Source organism: Lampris incognitus, chromosome 5 (assembly GCF_029633865.1).
Source record: "Lampris incognitus isolate fLamInc1 chromosome 5, fLamInc1.hap2, whole genome shotgun sequence".
In the NCBI taxonomy this organism is placed as follows: Eukaryota; Metazoa; Chordata; class Actinopteri; order Lampriformes; family Lampridae; genus Lampris; species Lampris incognitus.
Genome location: NC_079215.1, coordinates 14,763,910 through 14,786,119, shown reverse-complemented (window position 1 = coordinate 14,786,119; position 22,210 = coordinate 14,763,910). Strand labels below are relative to the sequence as shown.

Sequence of the window (22,210 nt, the reverse complement as noted above, 5' to 3'; positions counted from 1 at the left end):
AAGCCTGTCCCCTACTGGCCCACCAACACCACTTCCAGCAGCAACTCAGTTTTCCCAGGAGGTCTCCCATTCAAGTACAAGCCAAGCCCATGGCAGCTTAGCTTCCGTTATTTGGCAGAGCCAGGATACATGTTGGTATGGCTGCCAGCGGTATATGTTACACATATAGATATATATCAACAAATATTGGAGTTGGCTGTGATGAATGGTTTGCTCAACGCCTAATGCCCTCCTTACCGTCATCAGTGGGGTTGAAGCCACAGATGTCACAAATGCAGCGCACCCACTTGTTCATGTCCTCCTCAGTGTCTGCCACCAAGTAGAACACACGGTCAATGGTCTTGATGTCAAAGATGAAGCTGTGCTCCAAGTCCTTCTTGTTGAAAGTCAGCCCAGCATCAACCTGAAGGAGCAATCAGCTGGGCTAGGTATTATATAATATCAAACAGGAAACAAGGTGCTCTTCCTGCCACGAGCTTGTTACCACCCAAATTGAAGGCAATTATGAACAACGCATATATATCAAAACACCTTGGGAAATCACATTTAATGTAGAACAAGGAAAAAACAATAAAATACTGCAGGTCTGTACCAATCACAGGTGGGTGGAAGTAAAAAAAAAACCTACCTGCTCACACAAGTTAAGGTCTATCACACGAATGGGCTTCTTTGCATTTTCATTCTTGTAGTACTCCAACACATCTGGGTCGCCTGTCATACGACCACTTCGGAGAACAAACCACCGCTTCTTCCATGCCTGTGGGGGGGCAGCGGAGAAACAAGGGACAAAGGTCAATATCCATCGCCAGTGTTTACACATTTACTGTACCGTTTCAAAATTACTTACAGCCCCCCCCCACCCCCAAATACTTTGATTTAGCCTAAACTGTCTGTGCTTGCTTTGCCTGTGTGTCTGTGTATATTCTCCACAAATTGCTCAGCCTTCAATGCGGCACACTGGGATTTAGTGGGAACAGGCCCGCAACCAAAAATATTTGTCTGGGAGAACCAGAACACTGGCCACATAGCTTGGTCTCTCACCCCACTTTGGATGAACAACAGACTCTATAAAAAGGAACCAGGCAATTATTTCTTTTTACATTCACCATCAATTGTGTTTGTCTTTTGTCTGCTGGGAAAAGGGTCAATGCAGCCAATGGGAGTTTAAACTCTGGGTATAAAACAACGTTGGATGAATGTTAAGCCCTGTATAAAACAATAATATAGTACTGTATGAGATATATTCTGCCACTTTCAGGAAGTAGAACATGCGTAGCTCAGAAGCCGTTCACTGCCAAATGCCTACAGCACACATAACTGCATTCTTAGAGACTTTAAAATCACCTACTGATTCTTGAAAAGGGAAGTTGATTTTTAATAAGCTCTTGGCAAACATCTGACCCTACTGGAAACAAAGCTATAGATTTGTTTTTGTAAATTATAGATGCCTTACGTCCAAAATGTACAATTATATACCACACTCCTTTAAATTGATTCAAACTCAATGCTTGAATATGACTCGTTGATATCATTTCTCAGTCCATATGAGATAGAAATTGTCTTTTAAGGAAATAAAAAACAAAACAAAACACAGCACACCTAGTTATGTGGCTCCACTGCCATACTTTCTCCGGATTCAAGATTACTGCACAAGTCTGAAAAGTGAGGCGTTTGTAGTCCTATATCAAGTGTTTATAGAGAGCTTGAGTAGTCACCATTTGCTGCATGCAAACAATGAGGCCATGAACTCTGGGTTTTGCTGAGTCAGGGCAGTTAAGCTCAACATTTTGTTTTTCGGAATCAAAAATGAGCTCTGGGTAGAAGAAAATAGGTGGTCTTGCCGTCACTGCATTTTACCCCAAAGCAAGTAACCTATACAATCCAATTTTTATTTCGTCATTGATAAAATCAGCATGTTGGGGATACGCGCACTTGTCAGGAGTCCTAACTAATGCTGTGCAGCAGAAACCAAGTGAACACCACATCAGAAGAAGCGATCAGAACCATATCAGATAGGTTGTTCTCCAACCAGAGCACTAGATTTTGAAATGAGGGGGAGGGCCCGGTAGAAAAAACAACCGACACTGAGATCAGACAGTTCAGTGAGCAAGGCAACAGATCGAAAGGAATGCAAACTAAAGCTTTGTTGTTGTTTTTTGGGGGGTGAGATTTTGACCGGTTTAACAATGCTGTGGAATTTCTCCTGCCCTCAGCTGTTTTTACATCCACAGGGTGCCCTTTGTTAGTGGGCCAAGCAGCAGACTGGGACAGCACGGGGCGCATCGGACCTTTCAACAAACAGGCCAGACCAAGCTGAAGAAATAAACAGAGCTACGAGACCCCCTGCCTATTCAACAGCGCACAAGTACCGAGACGCTGAAATCCCATGTGCAAACGTCAACATGCACATATCGTACACAACTAGAGCTTGAGCGCATTTTCAGCCTGCATGAGTAAGTGTTGGTGCCATCAGCATATTCCTGTGCAATGCGGACACATTGCAGTCCGCCACTTGTGCATAATACGGTGAAAGATCAAAGGACCCACGTTACGTAATCACCAACGTTTCCCAACACAGCCTGAACTGGGTTTGAACCTGTCGGTTCTCCGAGACAAATTATCAACGTTAAATCATACAGGCTAGGGAAAGAAAAGTGACCTGTAATGGAAATTAACCTGTAAAATTACTTCAAAACAAGCTTTCTTTTAAGCACTGATCCTTCAACCTGGTTACACCCATTGTTCTGTTAACCTAATCTGAAGACATTAGTGGGCTGTTGTGGCAGTGCTGTGTTGTGGTCAGACAAAGAAGGTGGGTGTGGAGAGGGAACCTCTCTCTAGTACATGACAAAGCACTCTAAGGTCAGGTTACTCCATGGGGAACAGGGGTACTAAGAGCTTAGGTTGCACTAGAGCAAGTCCTGGCCAGAGTGAGTAGGCTGAAGCCTCAGCTGAAGGATTTTAGACAGATAAGACGGAGACAAACAAGATCTGCTATTAAACAGAAGCATCAGTCAGAAAGCAGAGACAAAAGAGATGGAGTGTTTATCACTTTTAAAAATGATGGACACTGAGTAAGTTACAAGCAATGGGTGACAATTCAAATTTGCAATAAATTCTGAAGTGAACCTGCATCCCTTGTTTTTGCTTTTTAATAGTCTACCTGGTTACAGTAGTATTTCTAGGGATGACAAGCTGTGGGTGTGCATTGCAATCACACTCCCATCTGTGTGCTTTCACACAATACCCCTTATGCACAATTGCTGCAAAATTCAAATGCCCAAGACAAAAACAGCAAACGCAATTGAGCACAAATCTCACATCCCTCACATCCCTTCCCCATCGAATGCTACCTGTACACACAACACTGAGGGTGGATGTCCCCGGAGCCAAGTAGGCTCCCACATGTCCACGTATTTTCTATTGTCAGAGTAGTGTAGCACTTGGGCCACATCAGATTACAGTGACCCTTGTGTTACAGACACACATCTGAATAGCACTACTGTTGGATGACAGCAGCCAGATGGCTGGCTCTTTGGAGATGACAACAGCTGTCCACATTACCTACCTACCTCCTGCTAGAGCTCCTCACATAGACTACAGACCAAAACGTCTAGTCCCATTCTTCGTCTCTCGGTCTTATGTACCCCATTGCTGGAAATGTTGACCAGAATTAATGACTTTTACCAATAGGATCTTACAAAAGTTAGTCCAAAATGATTAGAGGGCAGCACTTCTGGATGGCAGTACATATATCCTGCACAACTTCCCTGTGACCTTCTCTACTAAATCCATGAAAATAAAAGCCAACCAGATCCTGATCAAGTCAAAAAAAGACAAACCAGCAATCCCGGAGCCAAGTTAAAGGAATCAAATTGTGTGTGTGCTCTTCCCTGCTCTAGAGTTAGGGAATGGGACGGATTGGGACGATATGGGACCAGAATGGGGAGGGCTCCCTGGCATGGCAGCTGTCTCTACCAGCCCCATTTTCTCCCCCTCCCCCATTTCTCCTAGTGTACTGGTGTCTTCTGATAGGGTGAGAGACAGGAACGCACCCTTTATCCCCCAACCAGGTCCTGTAGCTTAGGGGCCAAACAGTGAGGGCATTGAGGGTCTGACTAAGTGGATGAGAGACAAAGGGAGGGGGAGCTTCAGAGGAGATGCCATCTGAGTGGAGTCACACTGCCATCAGAGGCCTATTGACCCAACAATGTCAGTGTCGCAGACTAAAAATGGCTGAGATGGGGAAGAAAAGGCAGGAGAATAAAGTAAAGATGTAATAACAAGGAAGAGAACCAGTTTGGTATGATGGCAAAAGTTGGAGAGAGTAAAAGAAAGAAGACAGGTGAAGGCCCAAGCTTTAACCTCTTCATGTTTCTGTTTGCATGTCTGCAATCGTGTACCTGTGCATATGTCAACAATTTTACAGTAAATACAGAACAGCCCTTCTAGAGCATCTGGTGCCTGTGTGCCACTGTAAACTATAGGGTTTACATCGACATAGTACAGGTAGTATACTCTGACAAACCTGTCAAACACAAACTCCTGCCAAAGAAGAAGAGGATTAAGAAATAGTTTATTAATCCCGATGGGGAAGTTCATCCTCTGCATGTAACCCATCCTAGCCGTGTAGCTAGAAGCAGTGGGCAGCTGCTGTGCAGCACTCAGGGACCAAGTCCCGTTCTTTTACCAGGTCTCAGTCAGGGGCAAAGACAGGAGGATATTAACCCTAACATGCATGCCTTTTTGATGGTGGGAGGAAACCGGAGCACCTGGCAGAAACCCACACAGACAAGGGGAGAACACGCAAACTCCACACAGAAAGGACCTGGGACGGCCTGGGGTGGGAACCCAGCATCTTCTTTCTGTGAGGCAGCAGTGCTAACCACTGGGCCACCGTGCTGCCCAAAACAGACACATCTGTAAATGAGGCAAGAGCTATCAATAACTCATTAGCCATTTCATTCCAACATTCTGGTTATGGCAACTTTAGTCCTCTACTAGTAACATGCGCATAGAAGACCTGAAAATGGAAGCTGCTTGCTTCCTACAAGGAAGAAATGCTGTGCTGTTCTTGCTGGTTCCACAATAGCTTTGATTTCTAGGCGCTAATCCAAATTATGAAACATGTTGGATTTAATCAGGGGAATAAAAAGGGAGGTATGAAGTCATTGCTGATTTACAAGATAAATCAAACTATATCAAGACTTCAGCAGCAAGATGAAATTGGTGACCTTTGTTATCTGTAGTTTGCAGTTGTCTGAACTGCATGCAGAAGTGTGCACCAATATGTAACTCAAAATATGTTCTGGTTTCTGAGCTTTCCCTGCAACACAAATCAAACTCAGCCAACTCAGTTTTTACTGGAGTACCATGCACTTAAAGGGCGTATTATGCTTCATGCTACAGATTGCTTAATGTAGCCTAAAAAGCTTCTGAGTGCACTAATTGCTAATGCAAATCGGCTGTCATAATGCGCAGTTAAATTGAGTACTTAAACTCATTGTCCATATCTCTCATGGTTTATGAATGAGGCATGCCTGCAGCTTTCTGGATTCCTGTTAGACAGGCATTAAAGCCGCTGGATAAGTCTCCCTTCAAAATATGGAGAGGTTTGTTGTTTCTATTAAAAAAAATTTGGACATTGTGTGTGGAGTAAAGGTAGAGTCAACTTCAAGTGGGAAAGGGTCCCTGGCCCATCTTCTAGCCAATAGGCCCTTTTTGATTATTAGCCTGTGCTGCTCTGTGCCAAGGTTCATCAGGCTCACAGGTTCAGAAAGTGTTTCCATAAGCAAAGCAGTTTTCTGTTGTGACCAGGTACTCAAATTTAGTACCACCTCACAATGTAGTACCAAATACAAGTTCCCGGTTCTGTGGTTTGAAGGTAGTTGTGGTGAACATCGCAGATTGGGTGGAATAATACTAACAAGAGATCTAACAGATCAACCGGCATCCTGACTCGTAGATGCTGTAAAAACTTAACAACAAGCTTTTGAGTTGTATTTGGGAGATGAGGTCAGCAGGAATTTGACTTGGCAGTAATGAAGGTGTATAAAAACACTTTTGGGAAGCAGGGTATGTAGCATGGAATGCATATAAATGATGTCACCAAAGAAAAAGAAAAAAAAGCAGAAATACAAGATGATTACAAACTGTTCGCCATGGTTGATTCTTGGTATAGTCATTCAGAGAGCTAAGTGTACTCTGAACTTCATATGAAAAAAGGCCTAATGTTAATCTTGGCACAATACATGCCCATGTGGCACTTCAAGTTTAATGGGGCAAAAAAAAGTGTCTTGTATTGTATTGTCTTGTATTAATCACAAGACATTGAGTTCATTGCCAACATTATACCTTGAGCATTTCACTCTCAGCTTATCAATAACTGTGAAAACAATTAAGTTTTAAGTTTCATATCTAACTCACTAGCAGATTTACACTGAATTCAATGTTAGCATGGGTAGTGTATCACCATTTTAATAATTGATTACATATAGCTCTTTATCTAGACATCCAAAGCACGTCACAGTGACAATTTTATGAATGAAAATAGAGATCTTGTATAACAATCGGTGTGTTTTATTTTTAAATAGCAGTGCTTCAACTCTATTTTCTGTGCATTTTGCCTTGTGATTGCTCCTTTATGTAAAAGCTGGCTGACCATCCTTATCAGTAAGACATGACCACCATTGGGTTTTTTTTTCCTTTACAAAGCTTTACTGATTAAACGTCCATCTTATCTCATCCCTTTTAATAAGGAAATCTATCAGTCTCGGTAATCGGTGGCAAAACAGGATTATGTTCCTCTAGTTAATGCTAAAACTGGAAAAATTCCCTTCCACTTCCACGCCCTGTACACACGGAACTGCAAAGCATTTGAAACTGTTTTTTAACCTTTAACTGTATTGGTTGTGATGTTTTCTTTTATTCCACGCTCTGTACGCATGGAACTGCAAAGCATGTAAAACTGTTTTTAACCTTTAATTGTTGTGGTTGTGATGGTTTCTTTTAATCCATTTTGTCATTCAGCTCTTCAGGAATCAGGAACATTTATTTTCTTATTTTATAACACTTATTTTCCATTTTTGTAATTCTTATTCTGATATATAGCCAACTATGTTTTATTGCATTTCTTTCTCTCGTTTTATTGTTTCTCTTATTGTAAATTGACACCATTGTGAAATAGGGATCTCCCTCAAAAGTTTCTCTACCTGAAACAAAGTTATACAAATATGTACAAATGCAGTGCTTGTTCACAATATGAGGGGTTTCAAATGCAAATAATTATAAAGATTTTTTTTATCATTACAGAAAAATGGGATAGTAAAGAGAGGGAAAAATTTTAAGTTGGTGTCCACCACAAAAAGGGTGGATTGAATAGCCAATCATTTATCCTAAAACATCAGGGTGTGTTGCAGAATGCAACTCAAAAGTCTATAGATTTGGTGCACATTTTCCAATTCCTTTTTCTCTCATTCATGTAGCAAGTATACATTCTGTTCCCATGTACGGCCCTTGACTTTGCACTTTTGAATATGGCTAAAAACATAACTAAAAGTGACACAGAGATATAGCATTCTGATGGTTTGTGTAGTTGATGTACTGCAAATGAAATGCAACCAGTGTAGATCTAGAGTAAGTGTATTGTGGTGGTATGTAATGTTGTCATCTGCTGCTCTGCCACTGGGCAGCTAAATGCAGGCCAAGTCAACTCTGTATACACTCAGCTGTGGGATTATGTGTAGTAATAATCAACAGGAAGTAACTTCTGACTTTTGTTTAAGGTACATTTAAAGGTCCCGTGAGACGGCATTTAGAGCACTGTGAACTCCAGAACCTTGACGTATACTCGAATGGGACAGAACTGTCAGGTGGAATTTTGAGAAGGGAGGGAGTTTAATTTGGCAACCGCTAATAATAGCCAGGCATTTTAAGAACAATGTGGACATCGACATTGGCTAGTTTATTGGCTAGTTTCAATTTGGTGGTAGACGATCACTCACTCATCTTCTCTCAATCTCATGCCCAAATCAGGGGACATTTTTTTGTTTACACAAGCAGGTGCAAGGTAGCACAACTAAAGAAATTACTGCATTTTTTTTAGTTAGTGAAAAACATTCTTATAAATACAAACATAGAAAAAATATATTTTTTAAAAAGCAAATGTTTTTGTGAACTTCTAGAACAAAGTTCCCCATTCTTTCCAGCAGAATGGGGAACTTTGTTCTAGAAGTTCACAAAAACATTTGCTTTTAAAAAAAAATATTTTTTCTATGTTTGTATTTATAAGAATGTACACCTTGCAGTTACAGACTCATGTGAGTCAATAAATAAATAAATTGAAAGCCCCTAAGTAATATTTTTGACAAGAAGTGTGTCAGCCCTGTGATGGCCTGGCTGCCTGTCCAGGGTGTCTCCCTGCCTGCCGCCCAATGACTGCTGGGATAGGCTCCTACATCCCCCACAACCCCGACAGCAGGATAAGTGGTTTGGATAATGGATGGATAGATGGATGGATAGAACAAAGTGTTAAGTACATGCAAACTGAGCACAGATAAAGCAGGAAACAAGAATGAAAATATGCTTCTTTTTATTTCATGGGACCTTTAAGGTACCATAAACTTGTGGACACATCAGGGAAAATTCTAAATAACCACTATCTTTAGCACAGAATAACATGGAGCTCCATCGGTGTGCTCTATTAGTTTTATACCTTAAAAGTCAATTTAGTTTTGATCTGTGAGCCCAAGTAATATATGAATCATCACATTTTATACATTTGGACTATTCTTCAAACACTGTCTCAACACTTGTATAGCAATATTTCAAAACAAAACTGTAACCGAACTTTACCCATTTCCCCTTATTAACTATCCCTGTTAACTTGTCAAGGAGTATAATTCATGGTAATGTAGCTTAGTGTGGGTGGCACAATAAAATGTTCACAAGCTCATTCAACACGTGTTAGCATTAGCTTAGCTCACTGGCTCTGGGTGCATCATTAGCACTTAGTAGAACTAACCAAGCCATCTGGCCTGTGAGAGTGGGCCGCGGGTAAATGACCTGCACCCCAGCTGCATTGACTCATCCTGGCTAGGGAACAGCAGACAGAGACAGAGAGAGACAGAGAGACAGATAAGAAAAGGAAGAAAAGAGATGGCCAAGAGTGAAGAGGAGGACATAAGGAAAAGTCAAGATATTAGTGGCATTGGTGAGCAAATTAGTGTGTACCAGCCTTTCTCTACCCGAGATTACTGTCGGACAGTCTTTTCTAGCGGCACTGAAAATTGGCAGTTGATATGATATAAGATAAAATTCTCCTTGCACCAGCTTCATACACAAACTGACCTCCTTGCCTGGGGAGGAAATTAAACGTGCAACAGAAACTACTGTCTCACTATTGGGTATTACAGCAAATGTCTTATCAAATTTGAGGTGTTGTTGGACTTACATTTAAGGACGTCTGGCCACCAGGTGCACTTTGTTTTGCTTTATTTTTTTTAAAAAAAGAAGAAGAAAATCCATCCAAACTTGTAATACATACTTGTAATACTTGTAAACTTGAAAACACATCCAAACTATGACCAACATTTAGAAAAAACGGCGCTCCAAAACTTTGATTGCTACTCACATGCACGGTGAGACAGTGTATTTTTATAGGCACGACTTAAGTCATTAGCTTTGGAAATAGACTGGCCTGACTGCAATATCACCCTGAATCAGCAAATTGGCAGTGAACGTCATCCCATCTTTATGTGCTCGATAGTACTGATGCAATTCAATCTGCAGTCCAAGTGGTAACCAATGTACAAATGTGTGACAATTTTTATAGAATATGAATTACATAGAACATGTTCTTATAGTGTTTTTGTTTTGCAGAACGTGTTAGAATATTCTCAATAAGACTTAATTCTTGTGCAATTTGTAGATATAATACTAGGAAGCCGAATAATTTGGGGAAAGATAAACATGCCTCGGGAATTTACCTAGTTCTTCATTATTTATGCTCCATCTTGATTAAATAAGTTTTAGCTATTTTTTTTAAAAGAATACACTCCAATAAAGGCAAAAATGCTGCAATAAACACTGAAAAATGCATGATATCATCAAGAATTTGCATAAATACCACAGTAACATTAAAAAGGTTGCACAATTGCATTCAGTAACACAAATGTCCTGAAACCACACAATATCTTGATGACCATGCCATTCAATATGAAGGCCATTAAAAGATCCATAGCCTTGCAAAACCCAGCACCTCTCTAAGGTTTGTGATCAGGACCCTTGGAATGCTCTGAACAATGCCTTTTCTAAGAGCAGTGTAAAGAGCGTCAGAAATTTTGGCGCTCATGGCCTTGGTGACGAGGTCTGCCGAGTGTGAAGGAGGAAAGGCACAAAAGCTTCTCTATGCTTAGTGCAACAGCTTGTATAAATCGGTCTTTGTTACCAGGACATGTCTGGGATTCTTGCTCAATGGCTATTTTTACATCCTTGAGCTCCAAGGACCCATATGACTTGTGTAGGACCGTTATCATGCTAGTCAGAGGCCATGACCTTTGGCTGGAGAAAAAGCCCGAGTGCCATAGGTCACATGTACACGACTGTGGTCTTGGCTCTTGGACTGTGGTTGAAAATAAGCCTCTTGTACATTTAGTTTCTGACCTCAACATCTGAGATCAGAGACGCAGCACCTAAGACAAATTGTTGCAAAAACCTTTTACTGTGCTTCAGAACTTCAACCGGTTAAGCGCCAACCATGTGGGCTCAGGCCTGAACACAGGGTCATGGGTTTGATTCCGAAATGGTACGTTTACCACGTGTCGTCACTTGCTCTTTTCCGCCTTTGTTTCCCGTCTGTCCTATCAAACCAAGGCTAAAAATGGCAAATATATAATCTTTAAAAAAAGGATCGGATGCTCAGACTCTTAACTCTTGCCATCTAACCTGCAGTGTTTTCTCATCCCTAAATTATTCAACACAATATCCTAGTGTTTTGCATCTCCATTGCTCAAACTGCCACAGTATCGCCTGACAGCTCGGCTAACTGGCCAACATATAGGACCGTCACTGTCTCAGGACTATTTCTGGGATAAATGGAGGTTGTTATTAGGAGACAGGTGGGTAAGAAAAGGTAATAATGGGAATGCATGCCCACTGATTCATACACATGATAAAAAACAAAAAAAGAGAAAGACAAACAAAAAGCAATATACCTCAGACACATTAAGTGCAGAAGACACAACACAGACCACATCTAGATCCAATTTCTCATTTTAAGCAACCTAATATAATTTAAGAATGTTGTACTACATCACCTAAAATTGGACCTGGAGAAACCACTTACAGTCCATACTAAACATAGCACAAAAAAAAAGAAAGCCCCAAAACTGGCAAACTTCACCTCCTTATTCAGTAACCAAAACGAATGAAATGATGATCCCCGCCTTAGTAAGATAGTTTTCAACCCTTGAATTTGTGCCAAAATCGAAATTCGTACACGTGTACGGTTGCAAATGAACCCGTAGTTCATCTTTTGTTGGCTGCTTTCTTACTAACACAATACCTTCAGGGCCCCGAACTCTCAAGCAGGCACGCCGCAAAACCAAACAGTAATGAAGACATGCATATTTTTTTCATTTATAACCTCCTGCACGACTGTGTACTACAAAAACCGGTAAATTAAAAACATCGAGCCTACCTTTTCAGCCGAGATCCACAAGCAAGCATTCCCTTAAGCGTCGCTTTTACCTTTTTTTGCTTTCTGTGCCTACAAAAGTGTAAATTTTGTAAGAATCCTGGAAGTGAGTGCACAGTGTTGTTGTTTGCTTCTCCTGTCTTTATCTTAAGTCACAGTGTCTTTGAGGGTCTACAGTTTTAGACCTCTCCCCCTCCTCTGACTTCCTTTTCTATGTAATCAGGTTGTCCCAGACACTCCTTAACTGTCACTGCTAAATTATTGGGGAGGGATAGATGTGTGTGTGTGTGTATGTGTGTGTGTGCGCGCGCGCGCGCGTTTAAATTACAAGAAAAAAATAGGGCTAGTACCCCCACATACCTTTTTTCAACAGAATAGAATGATTCATGAATGTTTCACAGAGCCCCACCTACCACCACCACCACCACACATATATGCATACACCAAGTGCTTTACCTATTGAAGATCCACACAACTTAGAAACATCATATAAACAAGGGCGGGCATTGCTTCTATGCATGCAAATGTTAAAAGCTGTGCTAAAAGGTTTAGCTGCCAACGTTCACGGGCGAGGGCCCACCACTCAACATTTCTGTATTCTCTGCAGGAGAGAATGGGACAACTGATTAACCGGGCAGCCAGAAAGCTTAAAATCGCATTCAATCAACCTGCTGATTATTTCTGCCTATGCATCGCCACGAATCAGCTGTGGCACCATACAAAAACCTGCACTCTGTCTTCTTCCTGCCTCATCTAAAGGCTCTATCTTTCTTCCCTGGGTCAGAGCTTTCCTCTCCTTCCTGTGGAGTCTTTATGGTCCTGTTCTCCAGCCTCACGCTCCATAAAAAGAGGTCAGAGATGCGACATCACAGACACACTCTTCTGCTACTATACATACAGACCCGTTCAGCAGAACAGCAGAACCGCTCGGGTCCAGAGAGGTGCAGTGCTTGTGGAGAGCATGGGGGGGGGGGGGCTCTCCCTGTGCTCCTGCAAGGATTTTAAATCAAACACCATAGTGATGTTTTGCAAGATTGTGCTTCTGCATTCTGCTTGCTGCACTTTCATAATAACCATATTTCAGTAGCTTATGAAATGCATGTTAGAGGAAAAAGCAGGTTGATGTGCATGCTCGTGTTTGTGTGTTCAGCTGCTTAGCATGCTGTGTTGTAATTGGCAAAGAGCACTTACGTGCACACGGAGCCCTGATTAAGGTGAGCTACACGTGAGAGCCCTGCAGACTGCACCTCTTTGCATACTGACAGAGGTATGTGCTCAGCCTTTACTGCTTTTGTCTTAACAAATCAGCTCTTACCACAAAGTTGTGCAGACATCTTGGAAAAGCAACTAAGTAAAATCAGGACCCATAATGTCTTCAACAACAACAACAACAACAACAAATGGCCTAGTCTTTAAAATTCTTTTTCCAATAAGTATCCGTTCCAGCACCGAGGGTGAAAAGTCGTTTGGAAAAATGAATACCAATGGTGAATGTGTGGTGAACCATCGGATTAGGCCTATCCGAAATCCAAGGAACCCATTTCTCTACCGCTGATGGTCCCAACAGAGCCATTCGTCAAAAAAAATCCTTTTTTGTAAATGTGGAATAACACTGGGCGCAAAGGCCACACACAAAAAAAATTTAGACATACCTTAACTTTTACAGTATAAACATCAAGCACATTGTGAAGTGACACCAAACAGAAATACGCGGCTCATCTCAAACCCTTACGTGTTCATGTAAGAGACTCGTCAAAAATTATGACTCCCAGCCTATTCGAGACTCGTCCACTATCTCACTTCCTTTCCCTGCTAGCCCCGCTCCGATGTCAGAGTCAACCTCTCCTTCTGCCCTCCGAGAGAGAATAAGAGTAATTCTTTGTTTAACAGAAACATCCACATCTTTGCTTCGCATGCAAAGGCTCCGTCGGCCCACACAGGTCAAAAGAGAAACTACGATGAGAATCTCTACGGATTCTTCAGAGTCAAAACTCAGAAATCAGACCTCCTTGCAACTGATTGCAAATGTCAAGTATTGCATTCTCTCACCGAAGGCATATACATTTGGCTCCAGCGCAAATGCAGAGCAGTCGTGTTACCCAGCTGGTATATACCATGCCTCCAACACTTGCGCATTCCTACATCGCTTGAAATAAACTGGCAATTTGGCATGTGCTGGGTAACGTAAAGACATGGCGCATGTGTTTCTCCATTTGTCTGTGTGTTGGGGTGAGGCGAGCTGTAAAAATAGCTCCGTTTATGCGTAAGGCTGCTGCTGACAGGAAAAGATGGAAAACACTTGAAGATATACTTCGGATTTATTGACAGTAGGTGATGTGAGTTACCATGATACAGTGTTATTGATGCACAGACTTTATCTTGGTTGGCAGTTCCCATGGGAAGAGATCTGCCTGCAAGTTCCAACAAGACAGCAAAATAAATAAAAAATAAAAAGTGAATAGCAGCAAACAGGGTTGACTAAGCAAAACATTTTAGGCCATAATAAACCATGCAAGAAAAAACTGGTGACCATTCTCGAACCAATACAACATCTTTTGCATAGTTCCAATGCTCGATTCTCCTCTTGGACCGCTTGAAACTACTTTTTGTTGTTGAACACCTTTGCATTACTATGCACTGGAGCCTGTTCACATATCACGCCGCCTATTGGCTGTTTTCTTAGCGAACGCACTGAGAAAAAGATAGCGCTGGTTGCCCCCCCCCCCTTTTCTCCCCAGTTGTACTTGGCCAATTACCTCACTCTTCCGAGCCATCCCAGTCGCTGCTCCACCCCCTCTGCCAATCTGGGGAGGGCTGTAGACCACCACATGCCTCCTCCCATACATGTGGAGTCGCCAGCCGCTTCTTTTCACCTGACAGTGAGGAGTTTCACCAGGGGGACGTAGCATGTGGGAGGATCACGCTATTCCCCCCAGTTCCTCCTCCCCCCCGAACAGGCGTGCCGACCGACCACAGGACGCGCTAGTGCGGCAACCAGGATACATACCCACATCCAGCTTCCCACGCGCAGACACAGCCAATTGTGTCTGTAGGGACACCCGACCAAGCCGGAGGTAATACAGGGATTCGAACTGGCGATCCACGTGTTGGTAGCCAACGGAATAGACCGCTACGCCACCCGGATGCCCGGTTGTTGTTGTTTTTTTTTTTTTTTTTTTTTTTTGAAACAGAGGAAAGCATATTGTGCCACCCACCAGCTAATTTACTTTGATTCGCATTGACTGACGTCATCGTTGTTGAGCTGAGTTGGTGAACGTGTCTGAATAAGACAGTAATCATCCACCTTTCACAGCCAACCAACCCCAACGGATAACTGGATGAGGCTGAATAATCAGATTTAGAACTTTATTAGATCCACATGCAACGGAGAGAAAGAGAAAGGAAGAGGGAAGCCGAAGATGCACCCACAGCTGCAGTGGGGGGGGGGGGTCCAAGGTAGGTAAGCCAGCTAACATTACTACTTGTTACTAAAACCTACCTGGTGTGTGGGTGCAGCAGTGCTCTTCAACAGGTGCCTGCTTTCACCCCCTGGATGCGTAGGAACATCATCACCCTGTGTGAACTGTGTAGTACATACACTTAATACACTTAACGCTCTTCTGGCTTGTTCACGGGAGTATGAGTGTTCAAACAGAGCACAGCGAGCCACCGGTACGGAAGGACGGCACTGTGAATCGGATGCTGCTTAAACATTAACGGCGAGTAAGAAGGGGCACGGCCACTATAGTCTGGGCGTGAGTACAGGTCCGCACCATTACGTTCTGCCAAATAGCACACTTGTCTTTATGCATGCTCAATAACGAGGGAAAGAAAATCACAGAAAGTTGAATCAGTTCATCATTTCTCTCCCAATAAACGTTGTGTTCCTGATGAACCGGTTCAACTTTCTGTGAAATGGCAAACTATGTTTTCTGAAAACAGTACACTTTTTTTTTCTTTCTAGAAAAGCGGCCAACGCCATCTTTATCTCAGCACAGCTTCTTAGAAAACAGCTGATAGGCGGCGTGATACGTGAACGGGCGTGATAAGAGTCGCGTCAATCAGCTCACGAGATCAGCCTTCTGCCGTCTCAGAAACATTTCAAAACTAAGGGGCTTTCTATCAATATCAGACTGTGAGAAATTAACCCACGCGTTTATAACAAGTAGACTAGACTACTGTGATGGACTATTCACCGGCCTCCCAAAATCAGGTGTGCGCCAACTACAGTTCATTCGAAATGCGGCAACACGTGTTCTCACCGGAACTAAAAAGTGTGAGCACATTACGCCTGTTGTGAGACCTCTGCATTGACTCCCCGTCAGAAGTAGACTTGAATTTAAAATTCTGTTAACTGTATACAAAGTGCTAAACGGCCTTAACCACACTATATAAAAGACATGTTAACTCCTTATAAACCAGCAAGAACTCTCTCAGGTCCAGTGGCAGTGGTCTTTTAACCAGCCCTCGTGCTGGGTCTAGAAGCAGGGGAAGCTGCTTTTTGTATTTCCGCCTCAAGTGGATGGAATGCCCTGCCTGAGGACCTGAGAGAGGCCCCCACACTGAATACTTTTAAAAGCAGGTTAAAAACCTTACTTTTTAAAACAGCCTACAGCGAAGTTTTAAGTGAGTGTGTTTTGTATATTTTGCTATTTTTATATATTCTGCTCCGATTGTTGTTCTTCTTCAGGGCTTCCTCGTTAGCGAGGGGTGCCGGCACCATCAGGATGACATGCTTCCCAAACAAGTCTCCACCAGTTCTCTCTGTCCTGAGCTGATCTTGTTGCCTCCAATATTTTCGAATTGTTGTTACTTTTAATTAATCAATGCTTAGTGGCACTTTTATTTATTTTACTAACTCGTTTTAAATTTGTCTGTACTTTTATAAAATGTGTCTGTACTTTTTTTGTGAGGGGGGAGATTTTATTTTTTTATTGTGTGAAGCACTTGGTGTTACACTTGTTTGTATGAAAAGTGCTACACAAATAAAGTCTGATTGATTGATTGATTGATTGATTGATTGATGATTGACTGATTGACTGACTGATTGATAAGGAAACGGGCTCCAGTGCATAGTGATGCACAGGCGTTCATCAACAAAAAGTAGTTTTGAAATATTTGGTGGTATGAGAATCGAGCATTGGAATTGTATTGGTTTGTGAATGGTTACCAGTTTTTTTCTTTCGTGTTTTATTACGGCTTCAAAAAAAATCTGCTGTTCATTTTTCTGATTGCTCACTGGTACTGTCAGCCAGATCTCTGAACACAGGTGTCGTCGACCAAGGGTAATGTCCGTGCATCGAAAACACGATCCAGTAGTAACTCATACCACCTAATGTCAATAAAATGTGAACTATCCCTTTACAGTACTACAAGCAAACTTCCGGGAGACTTTCCCCTTACCTTCCCCTTCGCAGTCCTGCTGCTGCGGTATGTCTACATGTGGATCTTCTGGGGGGGGGGGGTTCCTGATTCACTAGTACAGTGATGTGTGTTCAGAACCTATTCAGCTGCCTCATCAACATGATTATATTGTACTGATGGCCAGTGACGAAAACCTTATCATCAAAACAAGCCAACTCCCTCCCCGAATCCCCTACAGATCATTTCAAATCCCGGCAAATCAATTCGTGTTTTACCTGGAAAGGCCCCTTTCACATATACTCAGCACATCCATGGATTTAAATTAATTACCTCACCCTGTCCTGTCTCATGATCACTCCCTTAACATCACCTCCAAGCATCCTCCAAGTATCCACACAAAATGCGATTGCTTTTTTTGCCTTCGCCAATAGAACGTGGGGGGTATATTTTTCACTGGTTCTGTGTTTAATGTAACGTCTCAAAAATCATCACCGCTAATCTGCAAATGTTGGGATTAGGTGAGACTCGTTCACACCGACACAGTTCCAGAAAACAAAAAAAATTTACTTTGGCAATGCTGAGGAAGATTACTTCGATCACCCCGTTTCACAGCAGCACCATCACTTCAAAGTGCAGCTGTGACATTCACACCCACCCAGGCAACACCTAACCCCCCCCCCATCCTCAACCACCTACAGTAACCCAAACCCTGGTAGTCATACTGCTTTATTTGCAATCACTGCACACGGACATCCTGACGAAACAGTCTGAAAAGGCCTACAGGTATTCTCACTCGACAGCCACGATCATCCCTCCATCATAAAACAACACGTTTCATTATTAATGGATTTTCGTGAAGAACTGAAAGCACACAATTCCCACGTCTGCTTAGGAGGATTAGCAAAATATATCATCAGTTTAGCTGTCTTTTTCATAAAACTTAAACACATAAAACTTTCCACAGTAAAGCTTTGGTTCTTACCAGGGTTCTTGGGAGCAGGTGTTATACTCTCGGAGGATGTTTAGCAGAGATATTCTCATTGGCTAGCTGTGCAGAACCTGGTACCTTGCAGCGAAGTTCTGTGTCCTTGGCACTTATACCGTTTCAGTAGCAAGGTTTGGATAGAGCGCGACTGCATTACTGCCATCAGTGGAGCGCTGCCTGCTTCTCATGGGGTGGGGACATGGTTTAAACTTAGTGGGTTTCTCATCACTATTCATCCGAACAGCATCGAAGTAAAAACGAACGAGCAAAAAAAAAAAAAAATCAGACAGCACGAGCAAGTAAAAACACTGCTCGGTAGCAGTAAATGACGGTCCAGAGGGTCTAACCAAATTTTAGAAAGCAGGTCTGATAAATAACTTCTCCACCAACCAGATCTGACGTGCCACAGTCCACGACAATGGAAACCCAACATGCTAAAAATGCCCCCCCCCCCCCACCCGACTCCAATCGTAGCCGTCCAGGTATGGCTGGGGCTTAACTGGCACTCCAGAGGTGAAGCATTAACTACGACAGAGCCCCGCTTAAAGATTAACAAAGATTCACATCATCTACGACTGAGGAAGCACAGAAGCGTCAGTAATTATACACACTCCAAAAGTACAGAGAACCCAGTACTGGCACTTAGCAGTTTAATCAAAACTACGCCAACTACCCCTTCGATTTGTTTTCCAGGAAACGAGGTCTTTGTAAAAAAAAAAGAAAAAAGTAAAAAGGAGAGAAAAAAACACACACAAGGCAAAAAAAAAAAAACAAAAAAAAAACATCCCTTAGTGGAAGTTTCCACTTTGTTAGCGCTTTTATCTTCCTGGTCATCTGTTCCCAACACACTCTGGGCTAAAAGATTTCCTGTTTTGCCTGCTTTTGTCACCGTGGTCATGTTTGAGGGTCTGTCGCTGGCTAACTTTAGACCCACATCTCCTGGACCCGATCTCACACTGCTTCAAATCCACACTTCACGGGGGCATGCCCCATATATGAAAAAGGATGTGGGGGGGGGGGCAGGCTTCAATTTCAGACACCACAGTGGGGGGAAAAAATAAATGTGTCGGGGTGTTTTTCGTTCAGGGGAAAACCAATACAGGCTACAAAAAAAAAAAAGTAAGGCAGTACAAATTTCTGTGCTCTAAGATCCTAAAACTGGATAAACCCGAGAAGAAATCATTACCTATGCTGCGAAAACTTTAACTAGGTCGATCATTTACTCTCTTTTTTTGCATACCTTCCAATTTCATTTTATTTTTATAAAAAGACCCACAAACAATGCAGCTAATCTGACCAAAAGTAAAAGTGGCCAAAAAGAAAGTGATAATGATATAAATATTTGGGAACAATTGTCTTAAATATGCCAGTGACAGAAAATATCAAAACACCTGTTTGTATGTAAATCTTCAGTATTGTGCTAACTTAAGGCAGATATGTATACTTTAAGGGTGAAGATTTCCATTGATGCTACGTTTATCATCAATATCAATGCAAGGCCCTGTGATGGACTGGCAGCCGGTCAAGGGTGTCTCCACACCTGCCGCCTCAATGACTGCTGGGATAGGCTCCAGCATCCCACAACCCCGATTGGGATAAGCGGCTTGGATAATGGATGGAATGGATCAATGCAAGGTTTCTAATCAGACCCAAATGAAGGCTTTGGGTAATGAAGAAAATATTTGCCTTAAAGCTACAAACCTAAACACTGACATAGAAACACACGCCCTTCTTGATACTTACTATCGCTCAGTTATTAGATTATTATTTTCTTTGTTCCCATTTGCGGAGCTTCACTGAATATGTAAAACATCTCTCATAGTGTGCTAGCCAGCCAACTTTTTTTTTGGCGGGCCTTTTTTCCCCAATTGTATCCGGCTAATTACCCCACTTTTCTGAGCCATCCCGATTGCTGCTACACCCCCTCTGCCGATCCAGGGAGGGCTGCAGACTACCACACGTCTCCTCCGATACATGTGGAGTCACCAGCTGCTTCTTTTCACCTAACAGTGAGAAGTTTCGCCGGGGGGGGGGGGGGGTAGCGCATGGAAGGATCACGGTATTTCCACCAGTTCCCCCTCCCCCCTGGACAGGTGCCCCAACCAACCAAAGGAGGCGCTAGTGCAGCGACCAGGACACATACCCACATCCGGCTTCCCACCCGCAGACACGGGCAATTTTATCTGTAGGGACACCTGACCAAGCCGGAGGTAACACGGGGATTCGAACCGGCGATCCCCGTGCTGGTAGGCAACGGAATAGACCGCCACGCCACCTGGACGCCTTAGCCAGTCAACTTCTGCCTGGTTCAGTAAACGATCAGGAATGCTGCTTCAGAAGCGGGTGTGGCGATTTGGACCAATCAGATTGATTCTTACATGTGCAAGAATCATCAAAAAACTGCCTACTGGATCTGGTTTCATTCCACATGGTAAAATAACACGAAGAAAGACATTTAATTTTCCCGAAACATGAGCAATAGCGCTTGTTACTAAATATCCTGGCAGAACCCACTTTGTTCGCACTTGTTCATGTGCTGAAAGTGTAACTTTAAGACCTGTTTTGCCACGCAATAAAAGTGAATGGAGGTAGGAAAGAAGAAAAAAAATCACATTTTGGATTATCCATCTGGGTTATACAGCGCAACGGCTGAAAATATTTTATGATTATTTGAACTCATATCATGGCCAGGTAATTACACAACCCAAAAGGTCTACCAAATGTCAGCATCACTTTCAGACAATAATAGGTTAGCCATGAACATCCAAATCCCAAACGCTTTTTGCAGATGTTCATTCTTATGGTTACGGTCCGGCGGCGCTTTCACGGGAAAAAAGGATCGGGGCATACATAGGGTTTTACGTCCACCAGATATAGAATAAGACAGGTAGCAACGAGACTGAAGAAAAAGAGAAACTGTTGTGGCTACAAGGTAGCAGACCAAGGTCATAAAAAATGTATGATCAGTTAAACAGTAGCGAAGGTGCACATTAGTCCTGGTGACTTAGTTTAATCTCAGTGGGATCTCTGGGACTCGGGACAGATTTAACACCAGTACCATTACCTGTATCAAGTTCAACAAAACTGACAATCCTGAGGACTGCAGCTCGTCAAATGTAATGTATAATCCTTTCCAAATTCACCGCAATCCAACCAACAATTAGCTCAAGGGTGTAGGACTGGGTGAGTATGGCAGTGATATATCCTGAGTACATTTTTGATGACCTCAAATGTTCACTACTTCTAATTTGATAAAACTATAAAGTTAATGGTTAGAAGATTTTATTTACGAAGGTCTGCATCGGCATGCCTAAATGGAAGCACATCTAAATGGCAGCGATATCGAGCATCTGCTACATGATCCACACATCTGTTGGTATGCAGGACTATCAGCCCTGCCGAACACCCCCCCCCCCCCCGGCAAAACCATTACAGCATTTTCTGATGGTTTTAATGGTTCTATTGAGAATTGTAATAGTTTTTGATAGTATGCAATGATCAGTATTGGTATGCCTAACCGGAAACCATCAGAATATGCGAGAAAGGAAACCATCAGGATCAGATTAATGATTTCCGAGGGAAACCATTACAACCATTAGACCACCTGATGGTTTTGATGGCTTTCTCTATTGGAAACCATTAGGGTTCCTCTAATGATTTCTGATGATTTTTTCCACGGGGAGTGAACTTTGCCATTCATAGAAACAGAATGTGTGCATAAAAACCACATTAGAGCACGAAAAAAAAATACCATGAATGGGAAAAATGTTCAAGACTAGTTCAGTTACAGCTAACATTACCTTTCCCATCATTTCTCACAAAAATGTGGAACATGTTGGCCTGAGTCTTGCTAGTCTAATGAGGCAACCCCAATAATGTATCCTAGTGTAAACCTACGCCCTTGGATTATTATAAATAACAGACTGCTCATTTAAAGGCCCACTTTAGTCGAATATTGCACCAATACAATAAAACATAGTTACTTGTGTATTGGTTTTAGTCCAAAATTGCATATTTGCTGTGTTTTTGACCATATTGGTCATGGCGCACAACCAAGCACAACTGGTCCTTATCACATGAGACCTAATGCAGAATGAGGGGAGGGGTGTACTTTTACTTTGAAGGTGTATGTGTGTTTATGTGGAGAGGGGGGCTCGGGTTGGGCG

At 42.5% G+C, this 22,210-nt stretch overlaps 1 protein-coding gene across 3 annotated transcripts in view; it reads right to left on the bottom strand.

Moving 5' to 3' along the window:
• Positions 1-22,210, bottom strand: part of gab1 (GRB2-associated binding protein 1) — a 66,545-nt gene that overhangs the window by 20,540 nt on the left and 23,795 nt on the right. For 2 of the 3 annotated variants that reach the window (XM_056279518.1, XM_056279519.1), the window contains exons 2-3: positions 629-757; positions 238-403 (exon numbers count right to left, since the gene is read on the bottom strand). In XM_056279518.1, coding sequence (XP_056135493.1) covers positions 238-403; positions 629-757 — 295 coding nt within the window. Of the gene's footprint in view, positions 1-237; positions 404-628; positions 758-22,210 lie in introns of those variants that run through there. The other variant, XM_056279520.1, reaches the window with a different exon arrangement.